Source organism: Haliotis asinina, chromosome 8, assembly GCF_037392515.1.
Source record: "Haliotis asinina isolate JCU_RB_2024 chromosome 8, JCU_Hal_asi_v2, whole genome shotgun sequence".
NCBI lineage: Eukaryota > Metazoa > Mollusca > Gastropoda > Lepetellida > Haliotidae > Haliotis > Haliotis asinina.
This window is the reverse complement of record NC_090287.1, coordinates 47,629,971-47,655,200: the sequence shown is the minus strand read 5'-3', so window position 1 is coordinate 47,655,200 and position 25,230 is coordinate 47,629,971. Positions and strand designations below refer to the sequence as shown.

General features: G+C 36.1%; 1 protein-coding gene across 2 annotated transcripts in view; it reads right to left on the bottom strand.

Annotated features, from left to right (window-relative positions):
* The window catches only part of LOC137293800 (synaptosomal-associated protein 25-like), a 135,068-nt gene that overhangs the window by 45,300 nt on the left and 64,538 nt on the right, over positions 1–25,230 (bottom strand). Inside the window, exon 4 of one of the 2 annotated variants that reach the window (XM_067824548.1) lies at positions 24,882–24,930. In XM_067824548.1, coding sequence (XP_067680649.1) covers positions 24,882–24,930 — 49 coding nt within the window. Of the gene's footprint in view, positions 1–20,622; positions 20,672–24,881; positions 24,931–25,230 lie in introns of both variants that reach the window. The other variant, XM_067824547.1, reaches the window with a different exon arrangement.

The window sequence follows — 25,230 nt, the reverse complement described above, 5'->3', positions numbered from 1 at the left end:
ACAAGATATGATTCACTTTTTCAGTTGTAATTTGCTTAGTCAGGCATTGTCTTACATACAGGGATTAAGATGATCATGTGCATTGGTCTCGGATAAAATGTCGGAAATTATCAGCAGTGCACGTTTCTTTGGGCAAGAAGCCTGTAAACAATCATAACACGGTTTCTCTATCAAGGAATCTGTGTCATGGAAATACATGACACACTTGGTTTCTGTAACAGTTTTGAGATAATCTGTCTTCATCGGAGATACACTGGACTAAGTCAATAAATGACCGCCAAAACTCTTTAACAAACTGTAACATGATTTTCCAACTCCATCACATCATTGAAAACACATACCAAATTTGGTTTCCCTATCTATAACAGTCTGTCCCCATCATCTCTGACAGATGCACTGACAGAGCTCAAACCAATATCATTCTCCCAATGAGTTGAATTCTGAGGCAGTGATTGGAAAAATACAGTAGATGAAACTATTACTTTACCAAAGAATTGCAGGTTTTGCTCTACAAATGTTAAATACTTATGATCAGAACTAAAGTTATGCAGCAGCACTTTGGTGTATAGCCGGATACAGTAGTTTTTACACCTGGAACAACTTGATCTGTCACTTATGATGTTTCTTGCAGTCTCATTATTTCCACCACAAAAACATTTTGTGGATCATACAGCTACTACTAAAAAGAATGTTACTATTACCTGCTGTGAAATCACTTGTTCCTCTGATCACTATCATACTATGTCCACTCATGCTTCAGGATAAAGTGTAGCTGAGTAAAAGTAATAAGTTGGATTGCATACATAAATCCAGATATGCAACAACAGGATTAAACTGAATAATTCAAAATGGATATGTTGACACTAAATTTCTGATGACTGATCACAATGAATGAAAATGATGAGCAAAACTTAATGGTTTGGCTTATCTGCAAAACATACCATTTTGATACTGTTTCTAATGGTCAAGTTAGGACCTTGGCTTATCTATGCAATCAGCTTATCTATGGTAATATATGGTACATTTTGGGGAAAATGCGCCAGGGGATGTTAACTTTTTAATTTACTGGCTTAAGTTTGACAGAGTCCATTAAAAATTATCAACTGTGACAATTCATTGAATATTTACAAAAGTTGAAACTAAAGAAAATTTATTTCTAGTTTTGTCAGATACAAACAAGAAAGATTAAAAAACAGGGAGATTATTACATTATTGCAATACATATTATATCAAAAGGTTCCTGTATGATGACATCTGCATAAATTTGTGTGAGTGTTGTTTTCTGCTTCACTCTAAGCAATCTAAACTCAGTTACAGGTGCCTCCAAATAATCATGTTAATATCACACAATACAGTCATAGTGTCATGATACTGCCAAGCCATTGAAAATGTTTTTCTTGCAGGACAGGTTGAAGGGACTTGCTTCAGTCCAGAATCAAGAGGTCATACGGATTTTTCAGCCATATGGCAGACATATCAAGACAGGAGAGTTCTTTCACATTTATAGAAACCATCGCTGGAACTTGCTATCTTATTATGCCACTGGATGGTGGTGTTTACTTGGCAAAATGGCAATGTCAAAAAAAACCAATCAAATGTCAGTGTGTTCAGTTTGTGTTCAAAAGAACACTCCAGAAAATGTTCACATGACATTGACAGAAGTGATCATGTCCAACAAGAATCAAACGTCCAACTTCAAGACATTATATGCATCAATCTGCAGGTTAATGATTATGATAATCATTTGCTTGATAATGGTGTAAGAATCTCCACTGAAATGTCGAATCCACTGCAAGAGAAAAGTTGTCTATCCATAAAAGTCTTCATCTTCAATGTGAATGACTACTTATTACTTGTAGAGATGTGGTCTGGACAAGGATAATACTGTGAACAGAGTCAAAGTCGAAGTTGATGCCACAGCAATGGGAAAAATAAAAATCATAGGAATCTAGAAATAGCAAAAAGCATCAGTTGACAACCTGTTCTCAATGTGTACAAAGTTTTGTGGAGGAGTTCCTATTGATTACTGGAGTTTTGGACAAACTGAAACTGCTGGATGGAGGAACAGACCAGCTGATTACTATATCTGCCTGTAGCATTGTGTAGGAGCATAAAATGATTTCCCCATCAGACCACTGGTTTTCAAAAACAGCAGACATCTGATGTTTTTTGCTGGTCTGAAACTGAAAGAACAGCATTAATATCAACCCTGCAAAACCTGTGTACACACACTGGCCCACACAAATTTGAAAGAACAAATCACCTGATAGTTCTTTCTAAACCAACAATCTACTGTTCTCCCAGGACACTGTTTTTTCGTAATATACCTCAAATCTGATACAAACTCGTTTCCCCGGGCAATTAGCTAAATAATGTCCCTCTGACCTGCGCATTATCTTAATGTCCCTCTGCCCGGGGCATTATCTTAGTAACATCCCTCTGCACCAGAACTTTGACTTATGACTTGTTTGAAGATTGATACAACTGTCTCTTGACATCTCTGAAAATGATCGTAAAATATGACATTATTGACAATTTTCAACATGTAGTGTCAACACTTGGTTTCGAACCCATAACCCTTTGCTTATTGGCTTGGTGTGTTTATCCACTAGGCTACGAAGGATTGTTGTGAAAAAAGGCATTGTTTCTTGGTAATTGGCATTCGATTATGTTCTAGAAACAGAATGATTATGAATGGATGGACAGGGGGCCAGCCAGACTATATACCATCTGCATTGTATGCTGGGAAGGATAACACCTTTAGTTTACAGATGAAAACTTTGAGAACCATTATCATCCAAGAAATGGAAATCATTAGTTAGAAAATACTTGTTTTTTATTGTACCAAGACATTTTTACACATGAATTCTGATTCACCTAACAGAAGCAACTGTAAACCTCCATCATGAAATAAAAATACATTTCAACCACCATTAATCACGACTTCCAGGAAAATGCTTTGACTGAAGCATGTAAAGCAACAAACATGTTTGTGTAATGGAATCTTTCCTACTTAAAGATCCAAAGGACTCCTGGCCTTTAAAATAGGCAATTTCTGACCAAAGTTAATTTACCAAACACCCACTCATGCAGCAAAGGAAAGAAGTAGAAAAGGGTAGCAGCAAACAGGATATGAAGATCAAGAATACCCTGCAACAAAGCAAGGTAGCCAGCAGCATGTGATAATTTTCAAAGTTTTATTTCCAGCCAGTAAAATCAATACACATACTATGAGTGTTGTGTATTTCTTCAAGTCTGTGCTGCAAGCTTGTCCAATTATGCTGAGTTGACATCATTCTGTGTCAGACATCAAGACAAACTCTAGACTGACAAGCCACGGTCTTTTGTACCATTTTTCTAATGTAACAGACAACACCACAAACAAATTTCAAATCAATCTTGAATTAATGTGGCTAGGAACACAGAGTATTTGTGAAGTTGGTGGGAATATAACCTTGAACTTTGAAGATATACTGATATGTGCTGCGGAGGCCTAAAGACGCAAGTGGGTTGCTCAAGAAGATGCTCTTCATCATGCTCTCAGTGACATTTCCACTGATTTCACAGTGTTATTAAGGTGCCTCCATTCTGCCATAAACAATTCCAACTCATATTCTTGTGCTATTTGATTTTTTTATCAGGGACAGGACTTCAGTTCTTCATGTTTTATTGGATAAACATGTGAAAGGAAGATGTCTCTTGTCTGGAATTTTTGTAAATTTCACAATTATATACATTATATCTTGATCATAATAGTTAAACCTCTCAAAAGTGTTCTCATATAAAAGAAATATTTTTGGTTGACTGCTTACCAACTCGCACTTTGACACTTTCTTCTTGAAATATGAAAGGTGAACACAAGCATTTTCATGAAGTCATTCACATTTCCACTACATCTCTTCATCATCATACTATATCTTTTTCCTGAAACATGACGTAGAAGTAGACTTTCACATGCCATGTTTGTATTGATTCACGGGACTTTGGTGCTGGATTACAGGATGCTATTCCACATGCCTTGTAGTGGAAGGTGGTCTCAGCTGCATTCCAACACAAATCTAATTGTGTTACTGCCATGCATACACACTACGTTACACAGGTTTCTTTAACTTGCACTGTCTTATCAACATTTACCTCTGAGGACATTAAGAACACTTCTGTTTGATCTACATTATGATCCTTTGATGTTCTACCTAATCTATATGGCCAATATGTACCATATAACATGTCTAAAAATGACATAACTAGTCTGGACATGCACGCACACAGTAATATTTCTACTCCATCTGGGCACGATCAGCTCTGACTGCATGCAATAACTGCCAATAGAATCACTAACAGTTGCACCTTGTATACAATCAAACAACCGTAGGCTGTTACTCCAGAAGTGCTTCCAAGGCAACCTATTTTTGACCTTCATCACCTCAACCCCGACAGTGCAGACACAGTATTGGAAAAGAATATTCCCCATGAGTCTCGTAAAACTAGATTTGATCTGACTACATGTGAGGTCTAATGTTTATTTTGTCTGTATTGGATTTCAATCAGGAGTATGTTAGGGTATGTGTCTCAAGCTAAGAGCTTCACGGGCATATTTGGTGATTTTGGGTTGGCAACAGTCTTTTGTCCACAGTTTCAGGTTCACTGCTAGGACAGTGCTTGCATGCATCACTAACTTATTGAAAACATTAACACATGACATTGATGTTCCATGTGGCTGACAGAGTACAATGCAGTCAGCTGTGCATGATGACAACATGCATAGATGACTTGACACAACCAAATACTCAAAACAAATACGATGAGTCTTCCATTGCCAAATGTACATCTGTCATTATCAGCCTTATATTTGTTTGTTTGTTGTTAAACACAGCATTCAGCAATATTCCAGCTACATGGCAGCAGTTTGTAAATAACTGATCCTGGACCAGACAATCCAGTGATACACTCATCATCAGTCACAGTGTGGCACTGAATGTTTTAGTTTGAATTTAACAGCTACTAGTAATTAGGCCAAGCAACTACAAGAGCATCCAAATAAGCATAATAAACCAGTAAGGCATTTCACAGGAAGCACTGGGTATCAGTAGAAAACCCTGAATACAGGGACGATAGCACTTCAGATCTCAGTGGCATGATAGATTTAAGATTGGTTCTAAAAGTATGGGGGTTCAGTTATATGTGGCAGATGAGAGCACTGAAGAAGTGAACCTCCCAAGAGTCGGTTGGCCTCATGCCCAACAACAAATGCTTTTCAATGTTGGCATAACATGGAATATTTTAGGTCATTCTCCAAATGGAACATTTTAGGCCATTCTGGCCAAAAGTAATTCACAAAGTAACTTGTGTCAAGTCTCTCAGATTTTCAGATGTGAGATAAACACAAAACAATACCTCGTCAGTAAATGTCACTTTAATAACTGAAGTACAACTTCTAACTTCAATATCCCATTATCATTCAGAGCCTACTTTTATAAATGGGATGGTGTAAATTCAAACACTGAGATCTACTATAAATGCTTTAACATACAAATTCTGATAGAAGATGCAGACTGGATTGTTCTGTAAATATGCTCAATGGGGCAAGAGAAGATCATTGCAATACAAGTTTCAGATTAATACAATAAGAGTCATCCGAAGATGACATATACTCCCGGCCCCCACGTATTTGAAAAGACAAATCATCTGACAGTTACTTAATGTTCTTTTAGACCAAGTTTGAATTGTTTCCATGCAATTCATGGAAAATATAATAGCCATATATCTGTAAACAGCAAAAGGCACCACTTCAAGATCTGTCTCAAATATCTGCCAAGATCTGTTGAAAGGTACAAAATGCTTTTCGAGTTGTGCTCTGGAAATGAAGCCCATCCCTCTATTTTGAGACTAAGTCCAAATTGTTTCCATGGAAACCAGGAAAAGTAAAAATGCCAAAACTTTGTAAATAGCAAAAAAGCACCACTTTGTGGTCTGCCTTAAATATCTACCAAGTTTTGCTGAAAGATACTTAATAGTTTACAAGTTGTGCTCCGGAAATGAGGCTCATGCGTCCATTTTGAGATTTCGTCAGAATTGTTTCCATGGAAACCCAGAAAATGATAAATCACAAACACCTGCAAATAAGAAAGGCACCGCTTTGGGGTCAGCCGCACATATCTGCCAAGATTTGCTGAAAGACATTAAGAAGTGGTTTTTTGAGTTGTGCTCCGGAAACGATGCCCATCCCTCCATTATGAGACTAAGTCCGAATCATTTCCAAGGAAAACCAGAAAATGATAAATCAGAAAAACCTGTACATAGCAAAAGGTATCACTTTGGGGTCTACCATACATATCTGCCAAGTCTTACTGACAGATATTAGAAATCACAAAAACCTTCAAACAGCAAAAGGCACCTCTTTGGGTTCTGACTGATATATCTACCAAGTTTTGCAGAAAATATTGAACATTTTTTAAACTCTGCTCCGGAAACAAACCTACCCCTCTATTTGACTAAGACCAAAACGTTCCATGGGGAAAATAAAAACAATATAAATGCCAAAACTCTGTAAATAGCAAAAGGCACAACCATAGGTTCAGATTACTGTATCTATCCATTTTTGTCTAAAAATATTGAATGGATTTTGAGTTATGCTCCGGAAACAAAATGACGGACGGACGAGATGTCAAGTATATCCCCCCGACGTGTAATAACAATGTTATTACCATTAAAATAATTCAGAAAGTAGGATGTTATACCAATAATGAACAAATATTTAGACAAAAGTATAAACATCTCAACCTCATGTTTACATCTTTTTATTATCATGTGAAAATGGTGAGAAATATACTTAGTTCCAAAAGAAACATGACATGCCCATTCCACATGTTTCCAGCCATTATATGCTTTATATAAAATGTACTATATAAAGATAAACAACAGCAATGACAATAGATTAAAGATCTGATGAAATTTTTGTTGTTTCCAACCTCACGAGTCTGCATCAGACATTGTTTAGAAGCTTGAGACATTCGAAGTCCTCAGTACCTGGTTTGACCACCATTTTCATTCATCACACACCATGTTTTCCAATGGACATGAACAAACATGCTTCTTTGCTGGGAAACAGCGACTTTGATAAAAGCGTCAAACCAGATCATTCCAGAGAAGTTCCACTCGATTTAAATCAGGACTAACAGGTAGCTAACCATTATCAATATGTGGTGATTTGTTAGGAATTATCCTGTGATAGTGGTGGTGTAGGCACAGGCTTTATTATGTTGGAACTGCAAATGTAGGCTTCGTCGATGCAGCGTCATGCAGTTACACCTCTTCCACTATCTTGATAGTTGCTTGGGATTACAGGTGGTACATGCCCTCCCCAGCTTATTCCACCCCATATCATAAGGGATGGCCCACAACAATGATCACTTTCCAGAACATGTGGAACATATGTTCATTTCAACAACATCATTCTCTCACATCTGCAACAAGGGCACAGTAACAACTCTCATTTTAGAAAACAACATTATGTCACTCTGGATATCTCCAATGAAATTGTTGGGGAGTCCATGCTAAGCGCAGATTATAGTGTCATGGCATCAAACTTGGTCTAACATAAGGTCTCTGGTTGCTGGTGTGCTCTCAAATGTCAATGCATAATGTTTCCTGAAATTGGTTTGTTATGGATTCAAAATTGTCTGACGGGCTATAATAGTAGCTGGCAAAAAATGGTTGCTAAGATGTGACATTATGATGTAACCCTCTTGCCTGGTGATGTAATTCATGGCCTTCCATCTGCAGGTTGATCTCTCACCAAATCTGTTTGACTTTAGGGTTTAATCAGTCGGTAAGTTGTTGTTTGATGTTCTGTGATATTGACAACACAGAGGCACCAGCATCACTCATGCCAAGAGCACATAGGTGTTCCTCATTGCTATGACATGGCATGTTGTTTTCTGAACCATTAAAAAGAGAACAAAACAAAAACTACTACTCATCTTTTAAAGGGTTCTTTCTCTTGTTTTTCTTGAAGAAAGTGTTTTATCATTAAATTCATGTGCACATGTCAGTTATATGCATATCTGTTGTATTTTTCCCATAAAAATGTTCAATAATTAGATTCACTTGATATGGCTAATCTGATGTTAAAAGTTTTGTTACAGAAGTTTCATTCAAAAAACTGGTTTCAGAGAACAGTTAACATGCACATTCATTCATGGAAATTTCAAAAACAAACATGAATGTCATGTTTCTTTCAGAACTAAATATATTCAAATCTGTAGTGAATTACTATGCAGTGAAACACTAATACAAGGCACTTTGATGAAACTGTCCTCATAAATAAAGAATAATACATGCATAATCTTTCATATATTTCTTTCAAGATGAAGTTTATTTTACACTGTTACCTTGCCAATTATCAGCACCAATATTTAGCAACTATGAGCGAGCCATGGTTACACACAAAAGCAAAGTTTCATTGTGCATATGCATTGAGCAAACTGGTGTCTCTCAGTCTAAGCTGACACAGATCTGCTGCCATTTTCCCCAGCAATGCTTGCCTATTTTCAATAGTAACAGGGTCATTCTCTTGGAGATCAATAATGTAGGTTCAAAAATGCTGTGGATGCTATTCACTGTTCTCACTGAATGTAAAGAACACTGCACTGTCTAACCTTTGTAAAATTTGCAAGCAAAACATTTCAAACAAAGAGTCTTTGCACAGTATAATGTCATCAGAAAACCTTTCATAAATCGTTATCAAGGCAAAGAGCACAAATTATGACATACCCAACATATATGTTCCTCTGATGACATCAACTCAAGGTGGAATAATTCAAATTTGGTCTTGTTTCTAAAAAGGAAAAACAGGTTTTTTTCCTCTGTAATTGTTGTTTCATTTGGTTTATGTTTAACACATTATTACATCATAATGAAATCAAATAATAATTTGGCAGAATATGTAATTTCAATAATTGCACGTCTATCTATTGACACTTGTGGCAGAAAGTTCATTTGAATTGTGTGCTGATAATTAAAACTCAGAAGGCTTATTTTCAGCCTAAGCTAATAAAAACCCTGAGAAATTGTAACTTGCACTTAGATAAAATCAGCATCAACAAAGGTTATGAATGACTCCAAGGTGAGAAGAATAGACCTTGAACATTTTCGCAGTTTATTGGCACAACAAAGAGATTGTGTCAGATTTCAGTTTCATGTTCTTCAAAGAAAAGATGCTTGCCATTTTACTGGCATACTGTTGTAACATGACTGACACAATTCTCATGGGTTGATCTTAATGCTGCTTTAAAATGGTTTTCACAGTATGTCTATTATAATGTGTGGCAGGAGAGTTGCTAGTGGGGAGGGTTGCAGCCATTTACCAATTTACCTGATAGATGAACGCCTTAAATAAAATACAGCTAACACATGATGTGGACCGACAGGATTTCAGCAAACCCTGGCACACCAAAGGGACACTACCCTGTGAAACAAACTGGACAACTCAAAAACATTTTGACACCAATATGAAGTGAAGGAGTGAATTAAAGTCAAAATGTCAAACATACATAATAGTTCAACACATGAAAAGAAACCTAGGACCCCATTTATGACAAGTCACATATTGAATGTAGAAAAAGAGAGTAGCTCAATGCTTTGTAAACCTGTTGCCTGATATCATGGCACTATTGGGACTCCAGAAACATAAAATGTTTGGAAACTGGGTATTTTCGTCAATTCATTTCAGACATGGAAAATACCTCTGAAAACTCAATAATTCTTTCTCTAAATGATGTTCATTTTTCACATTATCATAAAAACTAATACCGATAAATGTATTTTTAACTCTTTCAACACCAGTCTACCAGAGGCATTTACTGCCATGACACCGAGTTCCCAGACTCTGAGGTTATAGATAAAGCCTATGTTTATCAAGGAAAATATCAGCTCATAAATCATTATTACTACTACATATCATACAGCATTTGAAAGGTATAAACCTACTGTTTATGAATATGGAATGTACTTTTATCATATTATTAAAATAATACAACTACAACGTAAATAAGTTGATATTTAATGAAAATTCAAGCTTCCATATTTATAATGACCACATAAACGACGAAGGGAGGAAAAAACATGTCAAAGTATCCCCTTACCTTTTCCTATTGACATTTTCATTTACACGTAATCGGAAAATTATAATAACAAGAGTCATCAGAAGATGACATATCCCCCCGACCCCCACATGTTTGAAAGGACAAATCATCTCACAGTTACTCATTGTTTTTTTAGACTAAGTTTGAATGGTTTCAATGGAAGTCATGAAAATTATAAATGCAATATATCTGTAATCAGCAAAGTCACAATTTCAAGATCTGTCTCATTTATCTGCCAAGATCTGTTGAAAGATATGAAATGGTTTTCGAGTTGTGCTCTGGGAACAAAGCTCATCACTCCATTTTGAGACTAAGTCCAAAACGTGTCCATGGAAACCGAAAAATAATAAATCACAAAACCTTTCAAAACCATGTAACCATGAGGGCATGTAAATACCAAAAGGCACCACTTTGGGGTCTGCCACACATATCTGCCAAGTTTTACTGACAGGTATTAAGAAGTTTTTGAGTTCTGCTCTGGAAATGAAACACACCTCTCACTTTTCAGAGGCATCACTACCAAGTTTTGCAGAAAAATATTGAACGGTTTTTGAGTTCTGCTCCAGAAACGAAGCGCACCCCACCATAAAACTAACACCAAAATGTTCCATGGAAAAACATAAAAAAAATAAATGCCAAAAATCTGTAAATAGCAAAAGGCACAACCATAGGCTGAGATTACTATTTAAGATTTAAAAATAGTATGTATGGTCATCTATTTCCTGTCAGTGGCTTTCCGCTCTAGAACAGTATGCAACAAGTGGAAATACCTCCTTTTCAGAAGCTTTGTATGAGTGACGTGAGGCAATTTGTTTGACGACAGGAATCGTTCGAAAGCTTTGATAACTGTACCCTTGTCAAGAGTAATTTCATAGTTGTAGGAAGTGATTTTATTGGATAAAGATTGGTTTCTAATGACGCTTTTCTGCCACATTCTGCTATGAGGAGTGTGATTGGTCAAAATTGTACACGTGACCTCACACAGCCAATCATATTGCTGCAATAGACACTATTGATACCACACTATTCTGAACGTGTAACGCAAAATTCACCACCTATACGTACATTATTGAACTTAGAGGACATATCATGCTAGGTTATGACCAGTGATAAAAATGCTTCATGGAAATAGTAAGTTATAACTTTTATGAGTACTGCTATTAATTAATTTTATTTATCAGGTTCTTCAATTTGTTTAATTATCAACTCGAAACATTGTTATTTAACCGTTTCACAACTTTGAAGTGGACCTGTAGACAAAGCATGTGTCCAAGAATTGTTTTTATAAACACATGCTAAAAATGATTTATAATTCTAGTCCTGTTGTTAATATATGGTCACTTGAAATTTGATGAGTGTTTTCAGATAATGTGAAAAGTGAAAGAGTTGATTAAAGAATCATGTCAGTTAGGTTCTGAAAATTATATATCATCTTGATGCGACTACTGCCTGGTCGGTATACTGGCCTACGGTGTCAGGGTACTCATGACATCTTTGCTGGTTTACCGGCCTACGGTGTTGAATGGGCTAATAACTGCATTAAAAAAAACATGAAGAGTTTTGAAGGATGTTCCTCCGTCACATATTTGTTGGGGACCTTATCCTAAGATGGGTCCAAAAAGGCTTACCCATCTTCTGAACACCTGGTGTAATCATACACCATTTTTCAATGTTCAGATACAAAATTGTTGAAATGGTTTGTTTTTCTTAAGAGATGCAACTGTGAATTGCCAAAAGCACTGAGAATCTCTGTGTTATGAAAAATCAAATGCATAATACAGTAGAGTGTTTTTTGTTAAAATCCTTGTACTGAGCTGTACAACCCTAATACACAAACTTCCATTACTCGGTGTGATATTCCAATGATTGTTGTAACATATGGCCATATTCATGAGGACACTACTATTTCCAACAAGAGTCATCAGAAGATGACATATCCCACCGGCCCCCACATATTTGAACGGAAAAATCATCTGAAGGTTACTTGATGTTTTCTTAGATTAAGTTTGAATTGTTTCCATGGAAATCATGAAAAATACAAATGTCATATATCTGTAAACAGCAAAAGGCACCACTTCAAGATCTGTCTCATATATCTGCCAAGATCTGTTGAAAGATATGAAATGGTTTTCACCAGAAACGAAGCGTACCCCTCCACTTTGAGACTAAGTCAGAATTGTTTCAATGGAAAAATAAAAATGCCAAAACATTGTAAATAGCAAAAGGCACCACTTTTTGGTCTGCCTCAAATATCAGCCAAGTTTTGCTGTAAGATATTGAATAATTTTCAAGTTGTGCTCCAGAATCGTTTCCAATAGCAATAGGCACAACCATAGGCTGAGATTACTATATCTATCAAGTTTGCTCCTCTCAAAATATTGAACTGTTTCTGAGTTATGCTCCTGAAACAAAATGATTACAGACGGACGGACAGACGATGCATTTACTATATTCCCCAGCATTACACGCCGGGGGGGTCATTACCAGAATGGGTAGGTGATCATGTATAAGAGATCACATATCCACTGAAGGATGATATACCTAATTTGATACGCTGTTTACCAATCAAAGAACATAGAAAATGTGTGAGAACATAGACTTTTCATGCGTATACTAAACAATATTTGTTGGAAAAATACAACCGTAAAAAGGAGGTTGTGCAATACATAGCCATGTTGAAATTTGATGTTCCCCTACAAATATAAAAGACTGCACGAGTTTTATGCTGCACTCAGCAATATTCCAGCTATATGATGGCAGTCTGTAAATGATCGAGTCTGGACAAGACAACCCAGTGATCAACAGCATGAGAATCGACCTGCACCACTGGGAACTGATGTTAACTAAGTCAGTCCCCTCTTATGGCAAGCATGGGTTGCTAAAGGCCTATGTTAACTAAGTCAGTCCCCTCTTATGGCAAGCATGGGTTGCTAAAGGCCTATTTTACCCCAGATATTCAAGGGTCTGTAAATGAAGAAACCAACAGAGTAAATATAGCTTCATTGAATATTGTCAGGAAAGTGTGCATGGTGTAAAACATCAAAACTTACACCTAATTTTGTACACCTTCTACAACAGGACTAGACTTCTGCAATATGGTTTGCAATAACAAGACTATTACAGTTGTGAGAACCATTTTGATATAACATGTGAGATGCTAAATGTTTGAAACTCTAGCTTTAGAAAACTTTACCTATGCATAAATGAAGATCTGATACAGGTATGAGATGTACTGTAGCTCAGTCTGTGGCTTTAACTGTTATTGACCAAACCAATCCCATATTCTTAAAAATGGTCAGATACTATTAGTTTTGTACTTATACCATGAATAAATATCCTTAGTAAGGAGTTTGTGCTTGATGCAACCTGACTATGAAGTACATCCTACATATTATTTTCAGGGAAGAGATATTACATCAAATCACATATATATCCTTGTCTAAACAGGTTGTGCAGTCTACTGCATGAATCAAATGGGAATAAAATCTGGCAGTTTAATGGTTTGCTAATGAGAGTTTGTTATTTGCTTCAGCAAATATGTAAAACATGAACTATGGTATTCTGGCAATTGATCCCACTCTCCTCCATGGACATACATGCATGAGCATCTATTTCCCAGTATCTGAGAAATCAATGCAAGTTTTGGACTTTAGATGAACAGTTTTGTCTGTTAGGCCCTGACAAATAAACCTCCGCTTGTGTGGATTACACAGCTTAGTCCACAGATCATTCATAATTTCTTCTGACAGTCTGGCTTAAAGACATAACAGGCTTATTACTGATGCACTGAAACATATTCTAAGAAGTCCGCTGCTGCAGACTAAGGACAGCTGCAACAATAACTTTGGTCTGTAAATGGAACATACATATGAAGCCTTTTTCAAACAACCCCACTGCAACAATCAGTTCCATTCCTGACATCACCAACTGGCAGGTTTCAAACTTTCCTAGCAACGACATTTTACAAGAGATTCATATTGATATAAAACAATGAAAATCAAGTTTCTGTTTTACATTTTTTACATTCCAGTGAAGAAACATTACTACACAGTGAAAAGCAATGAGGCATATTATCATATAGGGTATCACAACACTCTAACAGGAGTATCTTAAGATGCTATGTTTCACTGTTATCTACTTCAATGATCATGGCAGGTCAGATTTAAGCCCCCCACCTGAGGCTGTATATCAAGTTACAGTCATGAACACCATTGTCTTTCACATGCTGCAAATTGAAACTATTCAACATGGAAGTTGGAAGTAAGTTGACATATCATGCTACATTTCACGTACATATTTTGGCATTAAACATTCTGCAAATCTAAAATTCAGTGAAACAAATATTCAGAGGTGAGATCATTTGCTGGACATCACACATCAAAAGAATGCGATTAATACTCTGTAAGTAAGTAATTACAACTTTAAGATATATCAAACAATAATTGTCTTCGCTTCTAATAAAAGGAATACTAGCTCCAAAACATCTCTACCACAATCCTGTCCTTTGGCAGTCATCATGCGATTGACGACACAAACTTATTATGCCAATTCTTGCAGATTATTCATTTAATGAACGTAATATATATACATATTTATTACATGGCACTTTGAAATCAAACCAATCATCACAAGAATGAAAAATAACTACTATCTAGCCAAGCTTCCATCTAAGGCTTATATTTCTTTCTAAAAATTTATTGAATGATCTGTCATCTCAAAATAAGAGTCATCAAAAGATGACATATCCCCCCGGCCCCCACATATTTGAAAGGAAAACTCATCTGAAGGTTACTTGATGTTTTCTTAGATTAAGTCTGAATCGTTTCCATGGAAATCATGCAAAAAAAAGAATGCCATATATCTGTATACAGCTAAAGGCACCACTTCAAGATCTGTCTCATATATCTGCCAAGATCTGTAGAAAGATATGAAATGGTTTTAGAGTTGTGCTCTGGAAATGTAGCCTATCCCTCCACTTTGAGACTAAGTCAGAATTGTTTCAATGGAAACCAGGAGAAGTAAAAATGCCAAAACATTGTAAATAGAAACAGGCACCACTTTGGGGTCTGCCTCAAATATCTGCCAAGTTTTGCTGTAAGATATTGAATAGTTTTCCAGTTGTGCTCAGGAAACGAAGCCCATCCCTCCATTTTCAGACTAAGTCAGAATCCTTTCCATAGAAACTGGGAAAATGATCAATCATAAAAATCTGTAAATAGCAAAAGGCACCACTTTAGGGTCTCCCCTACATATCTGACAAGTTTTGCAGAAAGATGTGTAGTTGTTTTTGAGGTGCTCCGGAAACGAAGCCCATCCCTCCATTTTAAGACTATGTCTGAATTGTTTCCATGGAAACCGAGAAACTAAGAAATCTCAAAAACTTGTAAATAGCAAAAGGCACCATTTCAGCTTCTGATTGGTACATCTACCAAGTTTTGCAGAAAAATAAAAAAACGGACTTTGAGTTCTGCTCTGGGAACGAAGCCCATCCCTTAATTTAGAGACTAATTCCCAAACGTTTCCATTGAAACCGAGAAAATAATATATCACAAAAACCTGTAAGTACCAAAAGGCACCACTTTAGGTTCCGATTGATGTATGTAACAAGTTTTGCAGAAAAATATTGAACGGTTTTTGAGTTCTGCTTCGGAAACGAAGCCCACCCCTCCATATACAGACTAATAAAAATGCCAAAACTTTGCAAATAGCAAAAGACACCACTTTGTGGTCTGCCTCAAATATCTGCCAAGTTTTGCTGAAAGATATTAAATAGTTTTCCAGTTGTGCTCTGGAAATGAGGCCCTTTCCTCCATTTTTAGACTAAGTCCAAATTGTTTCCATGGAAACCAAGAAAATAATAAATCACAAAAACCTGTAAATAGCAAAAGGCACCACCTTAAGTTCTGACAGATATATCTACCAAGTACTGCAGAAAAATATTGAACACTTCTTGAGTTCTGCTGAGGAAACGAAGCTCATCCCTCCATTTTGAGAGTCCAAAACGTTTCCAGGAAACTGAGAAAATAATAAAGCACAGAAAACTGTACATAGTAAAAGGCACCACTTTGGGATTTGCCACACATATCTACCAAGTTTTGCAGAAAAATATTGAACAGTTTTTTAGTTCGGCTCCGGAAACGAAGCTCATCACTATATTTTGAGATAAAAAGTCTGAAACGATTTTATGGAACACAAGAAAATAATAAATCACAAAAATCTGTAAAGAGCAAAAGGCACCACTTTGGGATCTGCCACACATAGCTACCAAGTTTTACTGACAGATATTAAGTTTTTGAGATGTGCTCAGGAAACGAAACACACCTCTCACTTTTGAGACAAAATCCGAAACGTTTCCATGGAAACCGAGAAAATCAAACATCACAAAAATATGTCCATAGCAAATGCACTACTTTAGGTTCTGACTGATATATCTAACAAGTTTTGCAGACAAATATTGAACAATTTTTTAGTTCTGTTCCCGAAACGAACCCCACCCCACCATAAGACTAACACCAATTGTTCCATGGAAAAATAAAAAAAAATAAAAATACCAAAAATTTGTAAATAGCAAAAGGTACAACCATAAGTTAAGATTATTATATCTAACAAGTTTGGCCTAAAGATATTGAACAGTTTCTGAGTTACGCTCTGGAAACAAAATGATTACAGACAGACGGATGGACGAGGCGTTGACTATAATAATATACCAAAGAGCACCAACACAGCTTGATACACAAGACCATGCTTAAGAACCTGACAAATTTCCTTTGACTGACCTTGACCTTTGATAGCTTGCTTGGTGAAACTGTCACAAGCTAAGAAAATGGAGAGCGATTTTATTTCAGTGATGTCATAGGTACCAATGGAAACCAACTCTCACCATGACAACATATTTTGGGAAGCACTTTCAGCTAAGATACATATCAGATTGTACTGCCTCCCACACAAACAACATGAAAACAATCTGGTGAACGATAAAGGTGACATTGCTGCTAAGCTGCATCTGAAAGTGGGAGAAGCTGCAATCCACTCTAGAAACTATATTTCTTAATATTCAGCTGTCATATTCAAACGAATCAGACTGAATGGCCTAAATCTGAGCTCTGGAATGTTTCCTGGCTCCATGAGAATCAAGCAGCAATTAGAGTACTAATAGATACATTATTTCAAGATAAATGACATTCTTCCTTTCAATGACACAAGACTGAATATATTTACCACACTCAGAGCACAAGACACACACAAAAACCATTGCATGTTAGTAATATCACATCTTACATTTGATTATCCACTGCAAAATGTAATTTCTACAAGGCAATTCCAGACAAAATCCCAGGAGTTACAACATAAACTCAGGCCGTTCTTGTAATTTTGGATGACCTTTTTCAGAGAATGTGTTAACTCTACCCAAATTCTTGTCATTGCCTGAAATATGAAAGTAACCAAAGGAACTAGTAATTGGAGGATATTTTTCTTTTCTTTTTCTTTCCCTACATTCAACATTTCCATGTCTTTGATAAACCGATCACCAAATCAAATTCTTGTTTGTATTAAGGAACTTTATGTATCAGCAGGAGTTATCATGAGAAAGTTTATTTTTCTGTGTCCCCAAAGATGCCGAAATAATGCTTTCCAAAATAAACAGTGGGGAAAAAAAACCTTGGCCAATCAAAAGTCTTGTTCCTTATAGGTAATCATTTTATACCCCTGAAAATAGTAAATGTAACAATTCAGAATTCTTGCCCACCATAAACTTTTAGCATCATTGTCATTTATTGCGACTTTTGAACTATCTCATGTACTTAACTAAAGTTTTCCACATAGAAATAAGTGAAGCTGGACATATCCTGAACGCATCATCTATAATTTATTCTCAATCTGCTGAGACCATGCCATTCTGAAGCTGGTCTCACTTCTATCGTAGCTGGTCTGCCATTAGCAATATTGATGTGTAAACATATTTTCACAATATCAGCACTAAATGACAGGAAATATTATTAATCCACATTTGGAGAGCACTTTATTGGTAAATCAACCGAAAAAGTGTTAGTAGAAATTGATCAAGTAGAATACCACTAGGTAACACAGTTGGGAATGAGTGAGCCATGTGATGGGAGCATATTTCACAACTTCTTGCTCTGCACACTTCTAGTACAATCATAGCCCTGTATCTTCCCCACCATCAGACATGTACAAGAGTCATCAGAAGAAGACATATCCCCCCGGCCCCCACATATTTGAAAGGAAAAGTCATCTGAAGGTTACTTGATGTTCTCTTAGATTAAGTTTGAATCATTTCCATGGAAGTCATGAAAAATATACATGTCATATATCTGTAAACAGCAAAAGGCACCACTTTAAAATCTGTGTTATGTATCTGCCAAGATCTGTAGAAAGATATGAAATGGTTTTCGAGTTGTGCTCTGGAAATGAATCCTATCCCTCCATTTTGAGCCTAAGTCAGATTTGTTTCAATGGAAACCTGGAAAAATAACTTTGTAAACAGAAAAAGGCACCACATTGTGGTCTGCTTCAAATATCTGCCAAGTTTTGCTGTAAGATATTAAACGAAACTCATCCCTCCATTTTCAGACTAGGTCCAAAACGTTTCCATGGAAACCAAGAAAATAATATATCCCAAAAGCCTGTACATAGCAAAAGGCACCACTTTAGGTTCTCATTGATATATGTATACCAAGTTTTGCAGAAAAATACTGAATGGTTTTTGAGTTGTGCTCCAGAAACGAAGCTCATCCCTCCATTTTCAGACTAGGTCCAAAACGTTTCCATGGAATCCAAGAAATTAAGAAATCACAAAAACCTGAAAATACCAAAAGGCACCACTTTGGTGTCTGCCACAAACATCTACCTAGTTTTACTGACAGATATCAGGCAGTTTTTAAGTTCTGCTCCGGAAACGAAACACACTTCTCACTTTTGAGGCAAAGTCTGAAACGTTTTCATGGAAAACGAGAAAATATTAAATCCCAAAAACCTGTACATACCTAAAGGCACCACTTCAGGTTCTGATTGATATATCTACCAAGTTTTGCAGAAAAATACTGAATGGTTTTTGAGTTCTGCTCCAGAAACGAAGCCCACCCCACTATTAGACTAACACCATAATGTTACATGGAAAAACAAAAAGAAATGCCAAAAAATCTGTAAATAGCAACAGGCACAACCAGAGGCTGAGATTACTATATCTATCAAGTTTGGTCTAAAAATATTGAACGGTTTCTGAGTTAAGCTCTGGAAACAAAATGAATACGGACGGGTGGAAGGCCGGACGACACGACAGACAGACGAGGCGTCTGAACTATATCCCCAGCATTACATGCAGGGGGATAAAAATGCTCCACAAACAGCTGCAAATTTCATACCAACTTTGTTAAGCTGATTAAATTGTTGACTGGTGACAAAGATATATCACCAACAGTTCTGCTGACGTCAAATGGTATAAATATCAGTAGATGAGATATAAATTTAGAATCCAACATGACTGTTTCAACTTTGAGGGGCCTCAAGGTTTTGATGAGTATTTCTAATAAGTGCCTTCAGTAACACACCGACTCTCAGACAGAGCCATTTTTCAATTACATCTATTACATAAGTATGTCAATAAGATATGGAGTGGTTATACAGTTAACAGATTTTTACCACTTTGTCTGAAAATACAAGCATAAGTTTACTGCTGACACAACAAAGGGTTTGGGACTGGGAATGAGGATCAAGAAGTTCTTGAACTAATAACATACCCATTAAGTTACATATTTTGAAATTGCTTCCCATCATTTGATATTAAGTTGAAGTTGTCTCCATGGACTAAAACGAATACACCACCTAAGTTTATGAGAATAGTATGTACGAAGTTTTTCACAACATCATGAAATAGTTTTCAAGTTATGGTTTGGAACATGATGGCAATGTTGACACCACTCAAGAGAAACAAAACCCCCTAAACAACACACCACCCTACTAGGGGAGGAATAACAATGCATCAACACACCATTGCACATTTAGTGTAAATTTCAAGGTTTTTTTTTGTGACAAGACATCAAACCAAGTCCACTGGGTGTTTCATACTCATTTTTTGCATCAACTACAGTCTTGCTTATTCATTACTTTTATATATGTTAGGTATGCTTTATTATACATACTACCCTCTTTAAGAGAGCAAAATATATTATTTGTTGGACTTCATCATAAGGCCCTATCCTTTTTTCTTTAAGGCTGATTTTAGGAAACACATGTTCCTGTCATATATGGCTTACGTGTTCTCTTCAAACAAGTATGTTTATATATACATTTGCAGATATGTGAGAGGAAGTTTATGAATGATATAATTATCAGGAAAAATAATACTGCTGTGTCGTGTTCTGCATTAACAATGTAATTAGTGTATATGCAGTGAAAATCTCACTCAACATGTGGTTTGAGATTTGTGAGTTGGGCAATCCCAGCTAGTGTGATAACCTACCTCCCTGACTGTCCAACATTACCAGAGTTTTCACCCCTATATCTTGACTCTGAAAGGAAGGAACCAAACACAGTGCAAAACAAGCCATGCAAACAAACAAAAATACTTAATAAGAGCAATAAAAAATGTTTTGCAATAGAAATGGAAATTGTTGACAGATCATGTATTTAATGAACAACATAACTGCACAAATTGAATGAAAACAAAGGACAATTAATGGTCAAAAGAACTTGCAAGAGCAAGGTATTTCTGGACAAGTTTTTCTCTTAATGACTATCCTTATGAACCAAAGAACTTGTAAGGACCAAGAAATTTAATTAAGATGTCCAAATATTCAAACAGAAATTTATCTCTCCATTTCTTCTGCAAAACTTGCAGCATGAAGAACCATCATCAGGCCATTTTTTGTAAGGTTTCATAAAACCTGTAAAGAAAACAGCTCAGCATCACAATTTGTTTGATGCTGTCCCTCAGCAGGAAGCTACAAGTGATGAGACTTCCAAAATAGTTGGTTGTTGTTTGATGATGGTTCTATATGACAAGGTTTTGTCAAATATAACTGAAACAGAATATACAACAGCTAACTGAGGAAACGAGACAATGAGATACATAGTGCAAACTACAGTTGACATCTGATGGGATACCTTCACTGATTCACAGACTGAATAATCCTTGGCAAAGGATACTTAGGCAATTTATACTCCTCCGGGTGGTTATGGTATACGTTTAGTGGACATTTACAGGTGGTTCATGTGACTCTTAGGACATTCAAAGTAAATTGTTTCTTGTTTTTTTTTTGTTTGGTTTACAATTTGTATTTTATTTCTGAAACTCAGTTTTAAAAAACAGACCCACAATGGTTTCAGCTTCTTTGTGCATTATTAAACACATGCACACACCCTCATTCACACCTAATCATAAAACTGCACACATAAAATGTTAAATCAAGCAATTGTTAGTATCATCCTGAGTAATTCATGTTACTGACATGGTTATTTAAATTTGCAAAAGGGTATAAAAAGTGATGAATGTTTCATTCATCCATCTCTAATGAAATCTGATTTTATATGATGATGAAGCTCTCCATTTAAAAGTTCCAAGGCTTTGCACTGAAACTCCACATATAAACGAAACATTTGGAAAATAAGATGAGAAGATGTCATCAGAGAAAATATGATAATGTGTTTTAAGCATAATAAAATAAAGTAGGCATGAGATTCATATTCCTGACTGGCCATTACTTTTGCTGACTCAAAAGATCTGTGAAGATCTAATATCATACATTGTTTGCACAGTCATGAAGGAGTCACTCATATCATTAACAACAGTTCTCATATTAGATGATTTTACATTATTACATTTACGCTATTATCCCCTAAAAACATTAACAAAATATTTTGACATTATCAAAGATTTACTGGTGTTCTCCTGTAGCAGCTTGGGCACAATGAACAACAGTGTTTGAGACCAGCTTAGCCCATGATGACCGACTATTTAAAGGCTTTACAGTAAACAGCATGGTGGTTATAACTTTTTAGTTCCATCACAGCTTCGGCGCTGATCTGATCAGAAAAAAAAAAGCAGAAAAAAAAGAAAGAAAATAATACATTCTGGGTTTGACAACCAAATTTCCAAAACCTTTTATAATGTGTTGTGTTAGATACCGGAAACTTTCACAAAATACTTCTAATCATTGACATTATCCCCTGTATCACCTTGCTGGCTTAAGGTATCAGAAACACTGAAGCATATTGAAAATTATTCATACCATTCCCTTAAACAAAAAACAAAAAGCACTACTTTAAAAGATTTAGTAATTTGTTAATTGGTCCTGTTATGTTTTAAAGATACTTTTTCAACCTGGGAACCTTTTGTATTGTTATTTGGATAATGCTGGGTATTCATTTGTAAATACATGTACTTGAATTCACAATATGCATGTGTTCTACTAACACTCTGGACATGAGCTGCGCTTTTTCCCCAAAACAACTAGAACTATTTAAAGCTCACATGCAATGTAAAACACAACTTGGCAGATTCTGATACCTTTGCACTTACCGAAACAAATCATCAAAAATGCCAACTCAACATATATAGTTGAAAAAAAAAAAAAAAACATGCTGAAAAAAAGCCTGCGAAACGAGTTCAAACGATTCACTAAATTTCCCCCAGCACTGTGGGAAAAAGTGGTTTCAACAGCATATAACGCATGCGCAGGGAATAGGTTCGCAGAGCTTGAAACAGTATGCACTCCTGGAGTATGAGGTCGTGAGCAGTAGTCTAATTTTGGATGTGTACACAAACAAGTAAATAATCTACTCGTTACATAAAAAAAACCTTGTTGATTGTGGTGAGCAGCCTCTGTCATAGAGAAAGCTCAATGTCTGGTTTATTGACACCTATATGTCTGTCTGCCTGTCAGACTGGTAAAGAGAATATACAATACACAGATTCAATCACTGACCACATGCAATTTGAACTTAACTCCTATCAGGCTATACGACATAAAGAAAATAAGTCGATTTATGACTCGTGCACCCGTGTCCTGTGTCTGCCACATTATGTAATTAGGCATGTGTGATACACTTGACATGTTTTATGTCTGTGGGTTGAAAACAAACAACATTCATTTTTTTCGGATGACTGAATCTGACGGAAACTGGTGCAAACTCTTGTCAGTTTCAAGTCCTGCTTTGTACTTGGACGAATGACAGATTCCAGCCATGCAGTAGTTTACCATCTCTACTGACATGATTTTTTATTGGATCGAGCGCAAATTCAGAGAACATGTTTTTCCAAACCCAACATCTCTATATACATTCTTCATGGATAACGACTTCTTTTTCGTGTATATGATTTTGTTTGACAACAGTATATGAATCCATGCTGAAACGACGCATCAAGTACACAAAAAGAAGTTGTTATCCATAAAGAATCTTACTTTCTTGTGACTGGCTATACTTCTAAAATGCCCATCAGACAGATCATCTTTCTGTACACACAATGAACCCTCAGCATATCAGCAAATGAAACAGCCAATCGGAAGCCGTCATTACACTTGAGTGCATATCCACCCGCTATGACTGGGTTCGGTCTCCCGAGAGCTTCGTTTCGAGGGAAGTAAGCTCAAGTACAAAATATTGCACTTTTGAATCACGACTGTACGCTTATAATTTTGTTTATTTGTTTTTTTTTACAAGCAGCAATGTATATTAGATGTCATGAATAAGTGACAATTGTGTTTTAATTGTGCCTGATTTTTTGGTTGCATGTGACCTTTGAACAAACAAGAGCTATTTAAACAGACAAGAGCTTTTCTATACTAGTGTTGTGTACAGTCTGTTGTGTGTGAAATTTCTAATCAAGTACTTTATAAATTATTAATTGAGAACATTGGACAAAGAAGTAATTTTTTCATCTGTGAACAGATGAATATCCCATCAGGTCAATAAAAGAACAGTGAACACAACATCCATAAAATGAAACAATGCTAGTGAAGACAACAGGAAATGACTTGGGATTAAGGATGCAAGAGAGCATGATGACAACAGATTCATGTCCAGCACAAAATGACTTTCACCAGCAAACTTCTCTCACCTCCCTGTTCATCCAACATGACCAACGTCTTGATGCCAGCCTCCTTGCTCTAATTGAGCAATTGAGCAAAAATAAGTTTGTGACATTTGAAAAAAAACATTAAATGTTACAATACAGTGGGGAAAGTTCAAATCGTTGACTACTATTCAGGAAATGATGTCACCTTTGAAATCATTGGTTTCAAGCTTTACATAATATAAATACAACAACCAAAATGGGTTATGTGGTCACAACAAATGATTCTTTTAAATAGTTTTAAAATTGGATAAAAAAAAGTAGAAGGTTGTACATTATAGTTTCTAAATATCCTTTCTTGTATCAATTTACTTTCCGTCTCACAGAAAGAGAGGACTGATGATGATTAAAACGGCATATACATTGAGCTAATGGGGATTCTGAATGAAATATTCAAACTACACACTTCCTGAGACTAAATGGCTGAACTGAATGGTAACATTTCTTCAGTAAATAATCTTTATCACTGACAAAATTTCCTGAACTGTTTCAAAGTTTGAACTTCTACCCTCCTATAACAATAACTCAACTGAACATAACCTGGTGAACTGCTATCAATACGTATCAGCTAAAACACACACAAAAAAACTGAAGGATAGTATAAAAAAATCCTGTGTTCCTCTACTCCATGCACAGTAAATGCCTACCTCCTTGTTCATCCAACATGACAAGGGTCATGATACCAGCCTCCTTGCTCTATTATAGCGTGAAAACAAACAGGACTTGAAGTTAATATTTAGATCATTCAGGCACACTGATTTTCTAGGACTTTGGCATTACGCCTGTTAAAGCGAGATATATTCTGCTCAAAATAATGTAGTTTTCTCATCAAAGACATTAAATAAGCAGCAATATAATGAGATCCTGCGGAGTGTAACTGTGCTTACAGCAACAAACTAGTGGCCTACCCACTTCAATAGTTGGCAGATCATATACATGCACATTTGTCTTTTGTAGAATTATTAGTTTCTCTAAAATGTACATAAATACACATTC